This window comes from Haematobia irritans, chromosome 5, assembly GCF_050003625.1.
Source record: "Haematobia irritans isolate KBUSLIRL chromosome 5, ASM5000362v1, whole genome shotgun sequence".
NCBI classification, from domain to species: domain Eukaryota; kingdom Metazoa; phylum Arthropoda; class Insecta; order Diptera; family Muscidae; genus Haematobia; species Haematobia irritans.
Genome location: NC_134401.1, coordinates 68,516,382 through 68,534,216, shown reverse-complemented (window position 1 = coordinate 68,534,216; position 17,835 = coordinate 68,516,382). Strand labels below are relative to the sequence as shown.

The 17,835-nt window shown below is 34.6% G+C and overlaps 1 protein-coding gene across 2 annotated transcripts in view; it reads right to left on the bottom strand.

Annotated features, from left to right (window-relative positions):
- Nucleotides 1–3,086: 3,086 nt before the first annotated feature.
- The window catches only part of hfp (Poly(U)-binding-splicing factor hfp), a 244,271-nt gene continuing 229,522 nt past the window's right edge, over nt 3,087–17,835 (bottom strand). For both annotated transcript variants that reach the window (XM_075309920.1, XM_075309921.1), the window contains one exon: nt 3,087–4,178. In XM_075309920.1, the coding sequence (XP_075166035.1) occupies nt 3,188–4,178 (991 nt within the window). In that variant the 3' untranslated portion in view covers nt 3,087–3,187. The remainder of the gene's footprint in view (nt 4,179–17,835) is intronic.

Here is a 17,835-nt window from a genome sequence, read left to right as displayed (position 1 = left end):
ACATGTCCATAAATATGTATAGGCCCCATATAAACCGATCCCCAGATTTGACCTCCGGTGCCTTTTGGAGAAGCAAAATTCAGCCGATCTGGTTGAAATTTTGTACGTGGTGGTAGTATATGATATTTAAGAACCATGCCAAAAGTGGTCCATATCAGTCCATAATCATATGGACTAACTCACAATTTAGAAAACGATGTTAAGAAGTTTTAAGATTGTGGATGACATTCTTTCGTAGAAGTTTCCATGGTGGAGGGTACATAAGATTCGGCCTGGCCGAACTTACGGCCGTATATACTTGTTTTAATTATCCTTTTTTTTGACAAAAACACAGATTAAGGTGCAAACAATAACTTCCTTCGCCAATAGTAGGCATTATAGAATATTCACTTGGTGGCACATTGGGCCATTGCAGAAAATTGATGGTATAATGAAGAAGGAAGACTACCTCGCTATTTGCTTATCCTGAAGATGAAGTCGTATTTCAACAGGATGGTGATCCGAAGCATAGTGCAAATATAGTGAAAAAATGGCTTAGTGAGCAAAAATTTCAAGTGATGAATTGGCCAGCGCAAAGCCCCGACTTCAACCCGATTGAGAATTTATGGTCAATCGTGGGAAGACAGCTCGGATTGTACAAATCAGCTCCATAAAAATTAGAAGACCTGTGGGAACAAGTACAGCTTGAATGGATGAATATACCAGATGAAATTATACAAGAATTGGTTGAAAGTATGCCAAAACGTATAAACGTATTAGAAAATGTTCCAACTGACACCGGTATAGAAAAGTGCAAAATTGAGTACATGCGAGGTTTTTTGTTGTTTTGTTTATTTATCTCTCTGAATTCTTTACTTTTACTTTTAGTTTTGAGTTTTTTGTTGTTTTATTTAGAATTGAAGAAGGAATAAAGAAAAATATAAATTATTGTTGTTCTTGATCTCAGCTTAAAACCATGCATTGACTAAACTACAAGTGTAGCTTAACCAACAGAGGAAAAGTATGCTTGTCAAATTTATTTGGGCAAATCCCTATAGACTGCAAGATGGTTGGATGTACAGCTGTTTCGGAATTACCACATTCCTCATCAGCATCCTCTACTTGCGGCAAAACTATCAACCAATTATCAGAATAAATTCGGGTAATTCACTCAACCCAAAGTGAACTACACTTGAACCTTCCGAAAAAATGTTTGATAGTCGGCTACTGCCTAAACAAATTTGCAAGCATATCTCTTTTCATTTGCCAAACTCAAATCATCGATTTGAATGTAGTTTGCTGGGTTTGTTTTTGAGCGTGCTTCCTCTATCTTCATTCGTTTTGTTTGTTATTGTTGGTTTTTCTTCAATCATTATTGTTGTTCTTGATCTCAGCTTAAAACCATGCATTGGCTAAACTACAAGTGTAGCTTAACTTTTCCTCTGTTGGTTAAGCTACACTTACAGTTTAGTCAATGCATGGTGTTGACATTGAGAGATATCATGAGTCAACAGTTTTTAACTTTAAAAACAACGCCATCTATGAATTCAACTGGGTGACTTTCACGCAAAAATTATGAATCAGTTGCTGTAAGATATGGCCACATAGCGAGGAGCTTGGGACATTTTTTTATATATTAAGTTTAACATTTCTTTTATTATGAATATTTACTCGAATTTATGTAGGTGTTAATGGATTAGAAGAAGTAAAACCGTGCGGTCATAGACCATTGTATTGAACTTTATTAAAAAAGCCTATTGTATTGAAAAGAGAAGCGTGTAAATTATATCTAGTGTTCTGAACAATAATTAAAAGAAATTATAGTTTAATAAAATACTTTGGAATATAATAAACTAATTGAATTGAAACATAAAGGTGTTTATTATTTGGCTGCATATTTCCTGCGTGCGGTATTGTAGCTCTCTTTTTTGTTTTGTTGGCTCCCATAGTACTCCGCCGGTGTATAACGAAATACCCTTTACTAGGGTTTAATGATTGAAGAGGAACCAACAATAACAAATTTGCCAAACTCAAATCATCGATTTGAATGTAGTTTGCTGGGTTTGTTTTTGAGCGTGCTTCCTCTATCTTCATTCGTTTTGTTTGTTATTGTTGGTTTTTCTTCAATCATTATTGTTGTTCTTGATCTCAGCTTAAAACCATGCATTGGCTAAACTACAAGTGTAGCTTAACTTTTCCTCTGTTGGTTAAGCTACACTTACAGTTTACTCAATGCATGGTGTTGACATTGAGAGATATCATGAGTCAACAGTTTTTAACTTTAAAAACAACGCCATCTATGAATTCAACTGGGTGACTTTCACGCAAAAATTATGAATCAGTTGCTGTAAGATATGGCCACATAGCGAGGAGCTTGGGACATTTTTTTATATATTAAGTTTAACATTTCTTTTATTATGAATATTTACTCGAATTTATGTAGGTGTTAATGGATTAGAAGAAGTAAAACCGTGCGGTCATAGACCATTGTATTGAACTTTATTAAAAAAGCCTATTGTATTGAAAAGAGAAGCGTGTAAATTATATCTAGTGTTCTGAACAATAATTAAAAGAAATTATAGTTTAATAAAATACTTTGGAATATAATAAACTAATTGAATTGAAACATAAAGGTGTTTATTATTTGGCTGCATATTTCCTGCGTGCGGTATTGTAGCTCTCTTTTTTGTTTTGTTTTGTTGGCTCCCATAGTACTCCGCCGGTGTATAACGAAATACCCTTTACTAGGGTTTAATGATTGAAGAGGAACCAACAATAACAAACAAAACGAATTATAGATACCGTTAAAAAATTCGGGGTCGAAAGGGTTAAATATTCAAACAATTTATCTATTTTTAATTCTGACATTGATCACGTGGCCACAAAATTCGTTGAACAAAGTCTATTTTAGCATACTTCTCATAAATGCGACGTTTCATGAACGTGTGTCACCATACTTTGGAAATATACAAAATAACAAATATTTTAACAAAAACTTTTTGAATTCATAATTTGAGCCTATGGGAGAGCAATAATTTTTTGTGAATTTTCGTGAAAAATATTTCTGAACAAACCCTACGCATAAAATAAATCTCTATTACGCAAACTTTTTATTACCATTTACACTTTAGTTTTATTTAATATAGACATTGTTGTATGACATATCAGATATAAAGTATCCGATTTTAATAATAAGATACCAAGATATTTAACCAGACAAGTCTCCATGATCAAAAAGGGACTGATCATACAATTCAGCAATAACTCGGCGACCTCCAAAAAACCTTCCATGTAGGGCATCCTTTCCGCGATCCGCTTCAGCCGCAAGTGAAAATTCAACAAATATTTTCACAATTATTTCTGCTTCATCGTCATCCTCATTTTCTGTCTGTTTTTCGTTAAATATAATGACCCGACTGACTGTTCCAAATTTACTACATTCTTCTTGAATTTCTTCTTGAAGAGTTTCATCTACATCTTCTGGCCCAACCATATTTCTCAAAATAATTACTCGGGATTCTTGGGGTCTCATCAATCTCTGCATTACAAACTGCCTAGCACTTTGCCCTTTAATAGACATGTTTTCTTGTTGCTGTAAAGTTTGTGTTTCGCCTTCTTCTACCAATTTTTTCTGAAGTTCTTCTTGCTGTTTTTCGTGTACTTGCTTAGCTGTGTCAGGGTTACTGGAGACAGTTAAAACGTTTCTTGCCAATAAGGCATTAACTACTGCAGTTTGTCCACTTACAGTAATTCCATCTGTGGCTAATGGACCAATTTTTGCAACTATCGGTACATTTAACCCACCTGCCGAGTTTCCAATAATTGCATTGTTCCCGGAATGCATAGGTTGCGTCGTTACTGACTGTAATGTCGAAGCAGTAGCAGAAAGCAAGTTTGGATTTATATTTGGATTTTGAAACATGCTTGCCGTAATGAATGCTTGTCCAGTTGTCGCTGGGAGATGAAAAGCATTTGTAGTTGCTGACATGGGAAGTGCGCTTACTTTAGCAGTTGTAAGAGGGGATATACCCAATGATGGGGTTGTCGCAGACAACCCGAGAACAGCGTTGCTAGCTACGGCATCTAGAGCCTGAATTTTCGCTGTTGCAGCAGCAGCAGCGACCGCGGCAGCAGTGGGCATCGTGGAGTTTGTAGCCGGACTGACAAGTGCATTAGGAGGTGTTATGGAACGTCCAACTCTGAAATTAGACAAAAATACAAATTTTATTTTTTAAAATATAAATTGAAATTACATAAAATCGGGGATTTTAATTATTTTTCTATGCGGTTACAACATAGGTCAGACACAGGAAATTAAATTTAATTATTTTCAAAAGACACCCTACATACACCACCGTTCACTGTTCTGCCTCCATGGGGTCGGCCTTGTTGCCGTTCATTTGACATTAACGTTTCCTTCTATTTCGGCATAATCAGTCTCCTATTTGATGGGAATTCTTCCATATTCCGATTTATTATTTTTATCATTCATTATTATTATCATTCCAATTATTTATTTCTAGCCTGAAAAATGTTTGTTTTTTAGTTTTTTAAATTTCTTCATTCAAATGAACTTCCAAGCACAACTTCTAAAGCAATGCAAAGGATCTAAAAATGGAGTACTTCCATCCTATGGCAATTACATGTAAAATTCGTTGGAGATGGTCCAAGTTTGCAGTACTTCCGGTTCACAAATTGGGCATCTAAACTACTTTTTTTGGAAGCTCTTTTTTTGCTGGGGATGCTAATCTATCAGATGCATCCATAGAAATATCCACTTTGACAAATAACAACGCCATACGCCATGTGCAGCACCTATTGATTGGATGCCAAAAAACTCGGTCGCTCCAAAATTATGGTTTTTAGAAAGGAGGGATAAAATCGGCGAATGAAAAATGGTATGATCATGAAACTTAAAAAATATTTCGCAATTCTAGTTATACTGGATTCACATCCAGGTCCTTGGTCTTGCACAGTCATTTGACATTCTAAAGACTCTTTCCCTTTGTCATCCCGTAGGTGGTTACCATAGAAGTGCAGATAGTATACCTCCCTGTGGAGTTCCCTGCTCAATATTGGCTGTACATGTGATCCACAGCTTATCTATTAACTATTCCTTAGCATGGGAGCCACCGTGGTGCAATGGTTAGCATGCCCGCCTTGCATACATAAGGTCCTGGGTTCGATTCCTGCTTCGACCGACCACCAAAAAGTTTTTCAGCGGTGGATGATCCCACCTCAGTAATGTGGGTGACATTTCTGAGGATTTTAAAGCTTCTCTAAGTGGTTTCACTGCAATGTGGAACGCCGTTCGGACTCGGCTATAAAAAGGAGGTCCCTTGTCATTGAGCTTAACATGGAATCGGGCAGAACTCAGTGATAAGAGAGAAGTTCACCAATGTGGTATCACAATGGACTGAATAGTCTACTACCTAACCTAACCTAGCATAGAGGCTATCCAGTCTTTTATAGACCCGGTGACCCGAAACTGAATTAACCCGAATTGTGCTGTAATTATTTTTTTTCGAATATTGAAATGTCAATGGTATGTTTATCAGCGATCAACACGAGAAGATTTAGTGACGGTCTAATGTGTGTGACCATATGGTCACGCTAGTACAGCCCGGGTTAAAAAGTGTCAATGCTAACGTTGTTGAAAACTCTTTGCAGCGATGAACCTTTCTATAGTATATATCACCATATATACGGCAGTTATAGCTATCGTCTCTGTTGTATACGCTTGCTGCTTATGCTATAGCATTTCCAGCAGTATTTGTTCGACTCCGACTTCAGGTTTATGATCTACCTCGACGCCGACTCCAAGAAGTTTAATTAAATCTTATTTTCAAGGAATTTATTTACTAAAATCTTTATTATAATTAGCAATTATACACTAATAGTAAAAATTACGTTCCATAATCGTGAACGGACTGCAACAAAATGAAACTTAAGCGTTCACGACGGAATGTTCACGGTTTCGTCCGCGGGCGTTCACGATTTCATGAACGACTTTCGTTTCTTCTTTGGCCATGAAAAATGCTAAAATAATCGTTAGACGTTCTTATGGCAACTCCGTCAGTTGTGCAATGTGATCGTTTTAATACGTGCACGACGTTCATGATTTCTCATTTTAATAGTAACCTTACGGAGAGCCTGTACACTGAAAGAAAAGTACATCATCAAATTAATGAAACAAAATCATCAAATTGATGTAGAAATTACATTGTTTTTATGAAATCGGTATTCAATTTGATGATTTCTTTTTTCAGTTGAAAAACACCGTCATCAACTCAATGAAGAAACTTACATCAATTTTTGGTCATCATTTTGACCATCAGTAATCAAATTGAAGAAAATTTTCATCACATGTTATTCATTTATATGTTTCCGCCCCCCATATTTGACAAACTCTACCAATTACATTATTTCAACATATTTTAATTATTATAAACTTTTCTTAGTGATGATTTAATTAAAATTTCTAAAAATAGAAAACAAAACTACAAAAATCTTCAAATAGGACATACTTGTTGTGTTGCAAAGCAATGCTAATCCGTTATGTCTGCTGCGTGTGAAATTTGTTGAATAATAAATAAATTCATTTGTGAAATGACATTTATTGTGATCGCACGTTGATAAAATAGCTTTTAATACTTTTGCGAATTGGAGATATTTTATTTGTTGTAAGTTTTAACGGAGTGCTATATAGTTTGATAAATTTTAGTAATTTTCGTGGCGTTTACAAACATTTAACATTTTTCCAAAATAGTGATACATTCAGGTGTACGATATGTAACAGCGCATTCACACAAAATTTCCTGTAAAAAGCATCTTGCAAACGTTCATATATTTATGGAAATACATTGCGGCTCCAAGATAAACTCCAACGGCCTGCAAGTTTAGCGATTTTGAAAAAAAATGTAGTAAACAAGAAGTATATACCGCAAGAAGTAAGCATCGAGAGGCACTGTGAAGGGACTTCTCATCCTGGAAAATTAGGTGAAGTACCCGTCATAGAAAACCTTTTCTGAATGAGAAACTAAATTCCTACCGCATCGACAGATCTGACGATGGGAATTAACGTACTGAATATGTTACGTCAAATATTTGACGAACACGATAACCATATATAGCACTATGGTTATCGTGTTCGTTTAGGGCTACATTTAAAATTTCGAGGAGCACAGTTGGTAAGTAACTAAATTTAAACGTTCACGTTAATTTAATATTCTTACTACATGTATATGTTGTTATTTCGTTTAGATTAACATGGACTTCAGAGTACTGCATAAATACTGCACACCAATATTAGACTGGGTAACCAAACTGATATAGTATATTGGTACAATTTAATTGAGAAAGAACACTATATTAAAAATGCTGTCATTAAATAGGTTTTTGATAAAATTGATGTGCCAAACGCAGGTTTGTTATGAAAAAAAAAAAAACAAAAATAGTACAATTATGCATATCATTAAATAACTAATATTTAAACCTGCCTTTATAGCCTCATTATTTATGATGCGTTTGAATTGGTGTCTATATGGCTACTAATTTTCAACACTTTAACAGAGCAATTTTAACAGCTTAACGGATCTATGTTAACGGTTAACAGAGCTCTTTTATGTAAAAAATTGCACATTTGAATGTAATTTTAATTAAAAACAAGTAAGGAAAGTCTAAAGTCGGGCGGGGCCGACTATATTATACCCTGCACCACTTTGTAGATCTAAATTTTCGATACCATATCACATCCGTCAAATGTGTTGGGGCTATATATAAAGGTTTGTCCCAAATACATACATTTAAATATCACTCGATCTGGACAGAATTTGATAGACTTCTACAAAATCTATAGAATCAAAATTTAAGTCGGCTAATGCACTAGGGTGGAACACAATGTTAGTAAAAAAAAAATATGGAAAACATTTAAATCTTGAGCAATTTTAAGAAAACTTCGCAAAAGATTATTTATGATTTATCGCTCGATATATATGCATTAGAAGTTTAGGAAAATTAGAGTCATTTTTACAAGTTTTCGACTAAGCAGTGGTGATTTTACAAGGAAAATGTTGGTATTTTGACCATTTTTGTCGAAATCAGAAAAACATATATATGGGAGCTATATCTAAATCTGAACCGATTTCAACCAAATTTGGCACGCATAGCTACAATGCTAATTATACTCCCTGTGCAAAATTTCAACTACATCGGAGCAAAAAATTGGCCTCTGTGGTCATTTGAGTGTAAATCGGGCGAAAGCTATATATGGGAGCTATATCTAAATCTGAACCGATTTCAACCAAATTTGACACGCATAGCTACAATGCTAATTCTACTCCCTGTGCAAAATTTCAACTAAATCGGAGCAAAAAAATTGGCCTCTGTGGGCAAATGAGTGTAAATCGGGCGAAAGCTATATATGGGAGCTATATCTAAATCTGAACCGATTTGGCTGATATTTTGCAAGTTTTTCGAGACTCATAAAATATTCGGATGTACGGAATTTGAGGAAGATCGGTTGATATACACGCCAATTATGACCAGATCGGTGAAAAATATATATGGCAGCTATATCTAAATCTGAACCGATTTTTTCCAAAATCGATAGAGATCGTCTTTGAGCCGAAACAGGACCCTATACCAAATTTTAGGACAATCGGACTAAAACTGCGAGCTGTACTTTGCACACAAAAATACATCAAAAGACAGACAGACGGACAGACAGACAGACAGACAGACAGACAGACATCGTTAAATCGACTCAGAATTTAATTCTAAGACGATCGGTATACTAAACGATGGGTCTCAGACTTTTCCTTCTTGGCGTTACATACAAATGCACAAACTTATTATACCCTGTACCGCAGTAGTGGTGAAGGGTATAAATATGGTATGGCCCATTGTGCTGAAATGGAGAAAGATAGGTCAATAAAACTGGTTCCACATACAGCCCTCGTCGAGAGCTATCAGAACATATAAGCATTATAATCCGAATAAATTTCAGATTGGAGAAAGCATGAAATTATAGTTAAATTTTAAAAATTTAAGTGGCCCACTGTGCTGGACACGAAAAAGATAGGTTCATAAAACTGGTACCACATATAGTCCTCGTCGGGAGCTATCATAATATATAAGCGTTATATTCAGAATCCATTTCAGATTCGAGAAATTTTGAATGTACAATTAAATGATAAAAATTTAAAGTGACCCACTGTGCCGGACTGCAAATAGATAGGTAACTGAAACTGGTAGCACATTTAGCCCTTGTCAAGTACTATCAAAATATATAATTGCTATATTCTAAATTTATTTTGAAATATTGCGAAAATTAATAATAATAGTATTTTCCTTTTAAAATATGCCACTGTGACTGTTTACCTAAATATGTTAACCGTCGCTATTATAAACATAACATAACATACTTTACTATGAGACTCGCTCACTTGCTTTGTTTACAGATTCGACTCTTAACAGATGTTGTGAAAATAACATAGGAGTGTCTCACAATTACCTCATGTATTTTTGAATTTAAATTTTAAAGCAAAAAATTCAATTTTTTTCAAATTCGTTAAATAAAATTTCTCGAATCTGAAATGGATTCGGAATATAATGCTTACATATTCAGATCGCTCTCGACGAGGGTTATATGGTACTAGTTTCATTAACCTATCTTTTTCGTGTCCACCACAGTGGGTCATTTGAGATTTTTAAAATTTAACTTTACATTCAAAATTTCTCGAATCTGAAATGGATTCGGAATATAATGTTTACATATTCTGATAGATCTAAATAAGAGCTATTGTTGACGTTAATTTCATTCGCCTATCTTTTAACGATTTTGAAAAAATTGAATTTTTCTATTTTAAAATTTAACTTCAAAAATACATGCGGTAATTGAGACACTGCTATGTTATTTTCACAACATCTGTTGAGAGTCGAATCAAGAGAGCGACTCTCAGAGTAAAGTATGTTATGTTATATTAATAACAGCTAGGTTTAACACATTTTGCTACGCAGTCATACAGGTAAATTTCAAAAGGAAAATATTTCGTAATTTATTTCTAATTTTGACAATATTTCGAAATAAATTTAGAATATAGCAATTATATATTCTGATACTTCTCGACGAGGGCTATATGTGGTACCAGTTTCATTGACCTATCTTTTTCCATTCCAGCACAGTGGGCCATTTCAGATTTTTAAAATTTAATTTTAGAGTCAAAATTTCTCGAATCTGAAATGGACTTGGAATATAATGCTTATATATTCTGATAGCTCTCGACGAGGGCAATATGTGGTACTAGTTTCATTGACCTATATTTCTCCATTTCAGCACAATGGGCCAAACCATATTTTTAAAATTTAACTTTACATTCAAAATTTCTTGAATATGAAATGGATTCGGAATATGATGCTTATATATTCTGATAGGCCTAGACCAGAGCTATTATTGTCGTTAATTTCATTCGCCTATCTTTTAACGATTTTGAAAAAATTTAAGTTTTGTGTTTTAAAATTTAACTTCAAAAATACATGAGGTAATTGTGAGACACTGCTATGTTATTTTCAAAACATCTTTTGGGAGTCGAATCTGTAACTAAACCAAGAGAGCGACTCTCAGAGTAAAGTATGCTGTTTTGGTTTTATAACAGCGAGGTTTAACATATCTTGCTAAGTAGTAACAGAGGAAAATTTCAAAAGTAAAATATACCTAATTTTTGTTTACATTCAAAATTTCTCGAATCTGAAATGGATTCGGAATACAACGCGTATGTATTCTGATAGCTCTCGACGAGGGCTATATGTGCTACCAGTTTCATTAACCTAACTTTCCCCATTCAAGCACAGTGGACCATTTGAAATTTTTAAAATTTAACTTTAATTTCAAAATTTCTTGAATATGAAATGGATTTGCAATATAATGCTTATATATTCTAATAGCTCTCGACGAGTGTTATATATGGTACTAGTTTCATTAACCTATCTTTTTCGTGTCCACCACAGTGGGTCATTGGAGATTTTTAAAATTTAAATGTACATTCAAAATTTGTCGAATCTGAAATGGATTCGGAATATAATGCTTACATATTCTGATAGATCTAGATAAGAGATATTATTGACGTTAATTGCATTCGCCTATCTTTTAACGATTTTGAAAAAATTGAATTTTTCTATTTTAAAATTTAACTTCAAAAATACATGCGGTAATTGAGACACTGATATGTTATTTTCACAACATCTGTTGAGAGTCGAATCAAGAGAGCGACTCTCAGAGTAAAGTATGTTATGTTATATTAATAACAGCGAGGTTTAACACAATTTGCTACACAGTTACAGAGGTAAATTTCAAAAGGAAAATATGTCGTAATTTATTTCTAATTTTGACAATATTTCGAAATAAATTTAGAATATAGCAATTATATATTCTGATACCTCTCGACGAGGGCTAGGTTAAAGTGGCAGCCCGATTAAGATTCAGGCTGACTTAGACTATTCAGTCCATTGACGAGGGCTATATGTGGTACCAGTTTCATTGACCTATCTTTCCCCATTCCAGCACAGTGGGCCATTTCAGATTTTTTTTACTTTAATTTCAAAAGTTCTCGAATCTGAAATGGATTCGGAATATAATGCCTATATATTCTTATAGCTCTCGACAAGGGCTATATGTGGTAGAAGTTTCATTGACCTATCTTTTTCGTGTCCAACACAGTGGGCCATTTTATATTTTTCAAATTTAAATTTAACTTTAATTTCAAAATTTCTTGAATCTGAAATGGACTTGGAATGTAATGATTATACATTCTAATAGCTATCGACGAGGGCTATATGTGGAACCAGTTTCATTAGCCTATCATTATCCATTCCAGCACAGTGGACCGTTTCATATTTATAAAATTTTACTTTTGAATCAAAATTTATCGAATCTGAAATGGACTTTGAATATAATGCTTATGTATTCTGATAGCTCGACGAAGGCTATATGTGGTACCAGTTTCATTGAAATATATTTTTCCATTCCAGCACAGTGGACCATTTCAGATTTTTAAAATTTAATTTAGAGTCAAAATTTCTCGAATCTGAAATGGATTCGGAATATAACTATTGTACATTATAATAGCGCCCAACAATACCTATATGTCGTACCAGTTTCAGTTACCTATCCATTTGTAGTCCAGCACAGTGGGCCACTTTAGATTTTTACATTCAAAATTGCTTGAATCTGAAATTGATTCGGAATACAACGCGTATATATTCCGATAGCTCTCGACGAGAGCTATATGTGGTACCAGTTTCATTAACCTATCTTTTTTCCATTCCAGCACAGTGGACCATTTTAGATCTCTAAAATTTAACTTTGGAATCAAAATTTCTCGAATCGAAATGAATTTGGAATATAACTCTTGTACTTTCTGATAGCACTCGACGAGAGCTAAATGTGGTACCAGTTTTATTCACCTATCTATCTCCAACCCAGTAAAAAAAGCGTCGCCAAAAAAGTAATGAAAATGTTGTTTTTGGATCCGGAAGTGGGGCAAAATTGACGCAGAAGCGATGAATTTAACATGGGCTTGTCATAGGACGGAAGTCCTCCACTTTAACAGGCGTTGCACTGAATTTGCATCACTTCTTTAGGTGTGATCCGAATTCAATGTTTTGGATGTAAATTAAAAAATTCTGTGATATTTTGCCAAATAAATAATTTTTATAATTTCTAACGCTTGTCGGAAACGTTTGACCTTAAATATTTTCAAAAATTCACAATTTTTGCAGATTGGATTTAGCATTTTTTTCGACAAAATTTAAATGATTTGTACCATTTTATGAATTCTTACTCTGTTTTTAACCTATTTGAAACAAAAAAAAAAATAAAATTACCCATTAAAAGTATGAAAAAACCAAGTTAAAAAAAATTAATTAAAAGAACTTCCTGGGTAGTTAAAATAAAGAACATCATTGGGAGTGCATCTTCTGGAAGTGCTTTTAAAGTTGTGCTGTTGGAAGAACTTCCAAACTTTTTGCTGGGAATTTCATACTTTAAACAAATCAATTTATTTTTGCAAACAGTCATTCTTTAACAGTTCTGAGATATATATTCCTAATATTCCTTTAAGTTAGTTATTACTCATTGTGTTTTCTATTATTATTGATTTGTTTGTTTTTTTTTTTTAATTGTAATGCACATACAACGCCATATTTTATGTTTTAATCTAAAATTCAATTCAAATGTGCAATTTTTTTACATAAAAGAGCTCTGTTAACCGTTAACATAGCTCTGTTAATCTGTTAAAATTGCTCTGTTAAAGTTAAATTTTAAAATTTATCTTCGCACACATCAAATTAAATGACACTGATTCTTCAAGATGAAATTATTTCATTAAATTGATGAATATACAGTATGCAAAATCCGTATTCGTACACCCTCGATGAAATAGGAAAATCGCTATAAACTTAAGGTGTGTAATAGCAAAACCAAAAAGTTTTTCAAATTAATATTGTTTATGCAAAATACAAACGACACAAAAAAATATATCACCGTGTTACATCAATTCTAGTGTAGATGGCGCTTTTTTCATTTTATTTGAAACAAACCCCGTATTCGTACACTTGACATCCCTGTTTTTACTGTTCATTCTAATGGGAGTTTTTAACAAAACTTTGTTTCGGTGTTTTGCATTTTGGTTATAGAGCCCTGTGTTATCGAAATAAATCAAATTTAGTGTTGTTTCTGCAAGTAGCACGCGAAAATCGATATAGGTAAAAAATCAAGCGAACTTTCGGACGAACAACGAAAAATTGTAATAGATCTGCATAAAAGTGGAAAATCTTTACGTGAGATCGCAAAATTAATGAAGCGCAGTGCTTCTACAATACAATATATTATTTCAAAATTCAAAACTTGTGGTCAGTTAAAAAAACAACGTCGAAAAGTTAACCGTTCCAAGCTATCAAGGAGACACTGTTCATTCCTTCGCCATCAAATTCGCATCGATCCGACAGTAAATGAGGTATAACTGGCTGTAAGTTTAGAAAAACATTTTAGAATACGTGTTACCCTCCAGACAGTGAGAAATTATTTAAAAAAATGTGGATTTAAGAGCCGGTATGCTCTCAGAAAACTTATTATCAGCAGGCTTCATAAGCAAAAAAGAATTACATTCTTTAAAAAATACAAAAATTAAGATTTTAACTTCTGGAAAAGAGTTATTTTTACTGATGAGTCAAAATTCAACATCAAAGTATACGATGGACGCATAAAAATTTGGCGAGAGAAAAATACATGCTTATCACGCCATAACCTAATTCGTACATTCAAGCATGGTGGGGGATCAGTGATGGTATGGGGGTGCTTTTCCGCAGCAGGCGTTGGAAACCTTAATTTTGTGGATGGAATAATGACAGCAAAGGATTATATAAACATTTGGAAGCAAAACTTGAAACAGAGTGCCGTAAAATTAGGTTTGTCCCAGAACTTTATCTTCCAACAGGACAACGATCCGAAACACACCGTTCTACATTCCAGACTTTGGATCCTGTACAACTGTCCAAAATATCTTAAGACACCACCCCAAAGCCCAGACCTCAATCCTATTGTGAACCAATGGTCAATTTTTAAGAAAAATTAAAAAAATACGATATTAGAAACGTAAAGGACCTCAAAACAGCATTAAAAACTGAATGGGATCAAATATCCATAGAATTAACATCCAAACTTGTCGAATCCACTCCAAGATGTCTAAATGCAGTTCTAAAACAAAAAGGATATTCAACAAAATATTAACTTTAGTTATAATATATTGTAAAATAATTTTTTTTCATATATGTTATTGTGTACGAATACGGATTTTGTTTCAAATAAAATGAAAAACGCGCCATCTACAATCAATCAATTCTAATGATGCAATACGGTGCCATATTTTTTGTATGGTTTGTATTTTGCATAAACAATATTAATATGAAAAAGTTTTTGGTTTTGGTATTACACACCTTAAAATTATAGCGATTTTCCTATTTCCTCGCGGGTGTACGAATACGGATTTTGCATACTGTATTTGATGAAAAATTGATGTAAAATTCTTCATTACGATGATGAATTGCGTTGTAAGCTCAAAATCGAAGAAACATTTCATCAAATTATTGCTGAAAATCATCATATTGATGAAGTTTTTCCGTTCAGTGTAACCCTTATAGGGCGCGTCCCCAGGTGGCGAATAGGGTAACGCCTCCCAGATATGGGTGGTAAGAGGGAAATCAAATACCACTCGCGGACCAATAGGTAGCAGTGTCTGTTCCCACCTTGGGCGGCTGCAAACAGCGTCTGTTCTCCACCGGGGCGGCTGAAATACCGAAGGGAAACTATAAACTCTTCAGAAGGCAACAGGAAACAACTAAAGTATACTTCCCTTGAAAATCATACAATATGAACAACACAAATCTAAACAAACCGCCCTCAGTCTCCGACCAAACGAGGGTGCTAAGAATACACGGAGGTTAAAGTAACCAACAAATAAACATTGGAACCTGGAATGTCAGAAGTTTATACGAAATCGAAAAACTAAACAACACAATTAGCGAAATCGACTCAAAATTGATTTTATCCAATGTCAGAAAGGTCTAAGATGATAACAATTTCAGCAAAGCCCCGGAATATAAACATCATACAAATATATGCTCCTTCATGGGATCGAAACAGTAACAAGGTAGAACATTGCTACGAAGAAATATACCAATTACTAAAAATGACGAAATCACATGAAATAACAATAATTCAAGGCGACTTCAATGCCAATGTGGGTAATGACGAAGTAGATGGCGTAACAGGAAGATATGGACTCGGCGAAAGAAATGAAAGAGGAGACCGACTGATTAAATTCTGTCAAGAATTTAAAATGACCATAACCAACACAATTTTCCAATTACATCCCAGACGACTCTACACATGGAGATCACCTCCAGACAACAGAAGGAATATCGTTCGTAATCAAATTGACAATATACTCATCAACAATAGATTTAAAAAATGTGTAACGAAATGCACTACATACCCGGGAGCTGATGTATCATCCGACCACAATTTATTGATGCTCAATATGCGAATCAAAATAGCACGAATTCAAAAAGGAAATAAGAAATCTCACAGGATAAATACTGAGGCACTCAATAACCCATCAACCAGATATGAGGTGAAGGAGCAAATTAACAACAAACTTGAAGCCATCGACGTAAATGATGTAGATAATATATGGAGCAACGTCAAAGATACTATGACTAATATAATAAGAAGTTATCTTGGAAGTCATAATAGGACTCAAGAAGAATGGATGACAGAAGAAATTATGGAGCTTCGTGCGGAACGAAGCAGGTATAAAAACGTTGACTATGAACGTTGCTGGGAGATAAACAAAGAAATACGCATAGCAATGCGAGCTCCAAAAAAGAACTTCTGAAACAAAAATACCGAAAAATTAAATATTTGCAGTCCATACACGATGACTACAATTTACACAAAAAAAAAGAAGAAGTGTAACAGGTTGGCTGATAAGTCCCCGGTCTGACACATAGATGGCGTCGTTAGTATTAAATGCATATTATTTTTATATAGTACCAACCTTCAAATGATTCGTGTCAAAATTTGACGTCTGTAAGTCAATTAGTTTGTGAGATAGAGCGTCTTTTGTGAAGCAACTTTTGTTATTGTGAAAAAAAAAATGGAAAAAAGGAATTTCGTGTTTTGATAAAATACTGTTTTCTGAAGGGGAAAAAATACGGTGGAAGCAAAAACTTGGCTTGATAATGAGTTTCCGGACTCTGCCCCAGGGAAATCAACAATAATTGATTGGTATGCAAAATTCAAGAGTGGTGAAGTGAGCACGGAGGACAGTGAACGCAGTGGACGCTCGAAAGAGGCGGTTACCGACGAAAACATCAAAAAAATCCACAAAATGATTTTGAATGACCGTAAAATGAAGTTGATCGAGATAGCAGAGGCCTTAAAGATATCAAAGGAACGTGTTGGTCATATCATTCATCAATATTTGGATATGAGCAAGCTCTGTGCAAAATGGGTGCCGCGCGAGCTCACATTTGACCAAAAACAACAACGTGTTGATGATTCTGAGCGGTGTTTGCAGCTGTTAACTCGTAACACACCCGAGTTTTTCCGTCGATGTGTGACAATGGATGAAACATGGCTCCATCACTACATTCCTGAGTCCAATCGATAGTCGGTTGAGTGGACAGCGACCGGTGAACCGTCTCCGAAGCGTGGAAAGACTCAAAAGTCCGCTGGCAAAGTAATGGCCTCTGTTTTTTGGGATGCGCATGGAATAATTTTTATCGATTATCTTGAGAAGGGAAAAACCATCAACAGTGAATATTATATGGCGTTATTGGAGCGTTTGAAGGTCGAAATCGCGGCAAAACGGTCCCATATGAAGAAGAAAAAAATGTTCCACCAAGACAACGCACCGTACCACAAGTCATTGAGAACGATGGCAAAAATTCATGAATTGGGCTTCGAATTGCTTCCCCACCCACCGTATTCTCCAAATCTGGCCAACAGCGACTTTTTCTTGTTCTCAGATCTCAAAAGGATGCTCGCAGAGAAACAAAATTTGGCTGCAATGAAGAGGTGATCGCCGAAACTAAGGCCTATTTTGAGGCAAAACCAAAGGAGTACTACCAAAATGGTATCAAAAAATTGGAAGGTCGTTATAATCGTTGTATAGATCTTGAAGGGAACTATGTTGAATAATAAAAACGAATTTTGACAAAAAAAATGTGTTTCTTTGTTAGACCGGGGACTTATCAGCCAACCTGTTATAGAAGGATATCACCTGCAGTGCTTATGGC